Source organism: Monoraphidium neglectum (genome assembly GCF_000611645.1).
Source record: "Monoraphidium neglectum strain SAG 48.87 unplaced genomic scaffold scaffold00518, whole genome shotgun sequence".
NCBI classification, from domain to species: domain Eukaryota; kingdom Viridiplantae; phylum Chlorophyta; class Chlorophyceae; order Sphaeropleales; family Selenastraceae; genus Monoraphidium; species Monoraphidium neglectum.
In genome coordinates this window covers 11,270-13,051 of record NW_014013110.1, presented here as the reverse complement: position 1 = coordinate 13,051, position 1,782 = coordinate 11,270, and the positions used below count along the sequence as shown (strand labels likewise).

General features: G+C 60.7%; 1 protein-coding gene across 1 annotated transcript in view; it reads left to right on the top strand.

Annotated features, from left to right (window-relative positions):
- Positions 1-1,360: 1,360 nt before the first annotated feature.
- Positions 1,361-1,782, top strand: part of MNEG_3920 (Regulation of nuclear pre-mRNA domain-containing protein 1B) — a gene marked incomplete at both ends in the record, with an annotated part of 2,036 nt that continues 1,614 nt past the window's right edge. The window contains one exon of the mRNA XM_014047601.1: positions 1,361-1,741. Coding sequence (XP_013903055.1) covers positions 1,361-1,741 — 381 coding nt within the window. The remainder of the gene's footprint in view (positions 1,742-1,782) is intronic.

Genomic DNA, 1,782 nt, shown 5'->3' with positions numbered 1-1,782 from the left:
CTGCAGGCGCTGCTGCTGCTGCTGCTGCTGCTGGCGCTGCTGCTGTGCCGCTGCTGTCGTGATGGCTGTGCTGCTCTTGATGCAAGTTGCTGGATGCGATAAAAATTGCACGATTACTTCAAAAACTCGTATTCCTGCTCTTTGTAATATCACCTGGCTCACGTTCGAAAGGCTAGCGAAGCAATACGCAATGGTTGACTCGATCGGCAGCGAATGCAGAGCGCTTTTGATCAAGTTTGTAATCAACTTGACAATTCAGCAGATTCCCGTCGCAAATCATGCTCCTGCCGTTGCGAGGCGCCTCGTGGTTCAGCGGTTGCCGCTGAGCTCGACCATGGCCAACATGACCACCCACAGTGCAATGTTAACCGTCAATGGTTGCAGAATTACAATGTTTAAGGTGTGCGTGTGTGAGTGTGAGAGAAAGTGTGTGTGTGTGTGTCTGAGTGTGTGTGTGTGCGCGCGCGAAAGCGCGCGCGTGTGTGAAAGCGCGCGCGCGTGTGTGCTCCCGCGCGATGGGATGCGTGCAGGAGGCATTTGCTTGCCAGCCCAAGACCATGGCACTGACAACTGCTTGCCAGCAAGGCACTGAACCTTTTCTCTTGTTGATGTCAATCAGATGAAAGTTGGCTGGGCCCCAGACACATCGAAATGGTGATTGGCCGCAGCAAACGGCATTGCATGTGGGTTGCCCACCCACGCACTTGAACAACAGCATCCACAACCACAGTACGGCAGAGCTATGCAAAATGGATTCAGAGCTGCAGATCCGTGCGTGCGCCGTAGTGTTCGCTGTTCAAGTCTGCATTGCGCTCAATCGTATCGTGGCACACACCAGGCACCGCCCACTGGCAGTGTCACCAGACGGCCTTTCGCCCCCTTCTCTCCCGCTTGTTTGGGCACTTGATTGAGCGTGGGTATCGTAAGTAAGTGATTGAAGCTCTCTTCGCGGCGTTGACCTCTTCGTCAGGCTGGTGCTCGAGGCGCCTCAGATCACGCGGTCGTCAAGCGCGTCGTCCGCCTCCACCAAGCGCGAAAAGAACATTCAAGTCATTGAATCACCGCCGTCATCAGACTGCCCATTCGTACTCGGCTTGGCGCGCGCGACGAGAGCAGCAGCAGGCCGCGAGCCTTGTGCCCCTCTTCGTAGCTAAGATCAGCGTTTAGCATCAGCCTCGCTGATCCTGGCAGTTGCGTGCACTCGCCAACGCCGAGCACGTCGCATCAAGCACAAGGAGCGCGGCGCTCGCAGCAGCCGCGCCGCTCGGCGCAAACACACAGGAGGCACGCGCAACCGGCGCGCCGGGGCGCCCGGGGCGTTGCGGGCGCCACCGCACCGGCCAGCGGGCGGCGCGCCGCCATGCAGGTCCCGCGCGACGGCCTGGTGGCCAAGCTCCAGAAGCTCAGCCAGAGCCAGCAGTCGATCGAGTCGGTCTCGAGCTTCTGCGTCTTCTACCATAAAGACGCCCGCGGCGTCGTGAACATCTGGGAGGAGGAGTTCTTCAAGGCCCCCAACGACAGGAAGATGGCGCTGCTGTACCTAGCAAACCACATCCTTCAGGAGGGGCGCCGCAAGGGCACCGGCTTCCAGGACGAATTTTACCGGGTGCTGCCCAAGGCGATGCAGCACGCGCTCGGCGGCGGCGACGAGCGCGTCAAGCGCGCGGTCTCGCGGCTGGTCGCGATCTGGGAGGAGCGGCGGGTGTTTGGGACGCGGCACATCAAGTCGTTCCAGGGGCTGGTGGGGGGCGGCGGCGCGGGCGCGGCCGGGTTGCCGGCGGG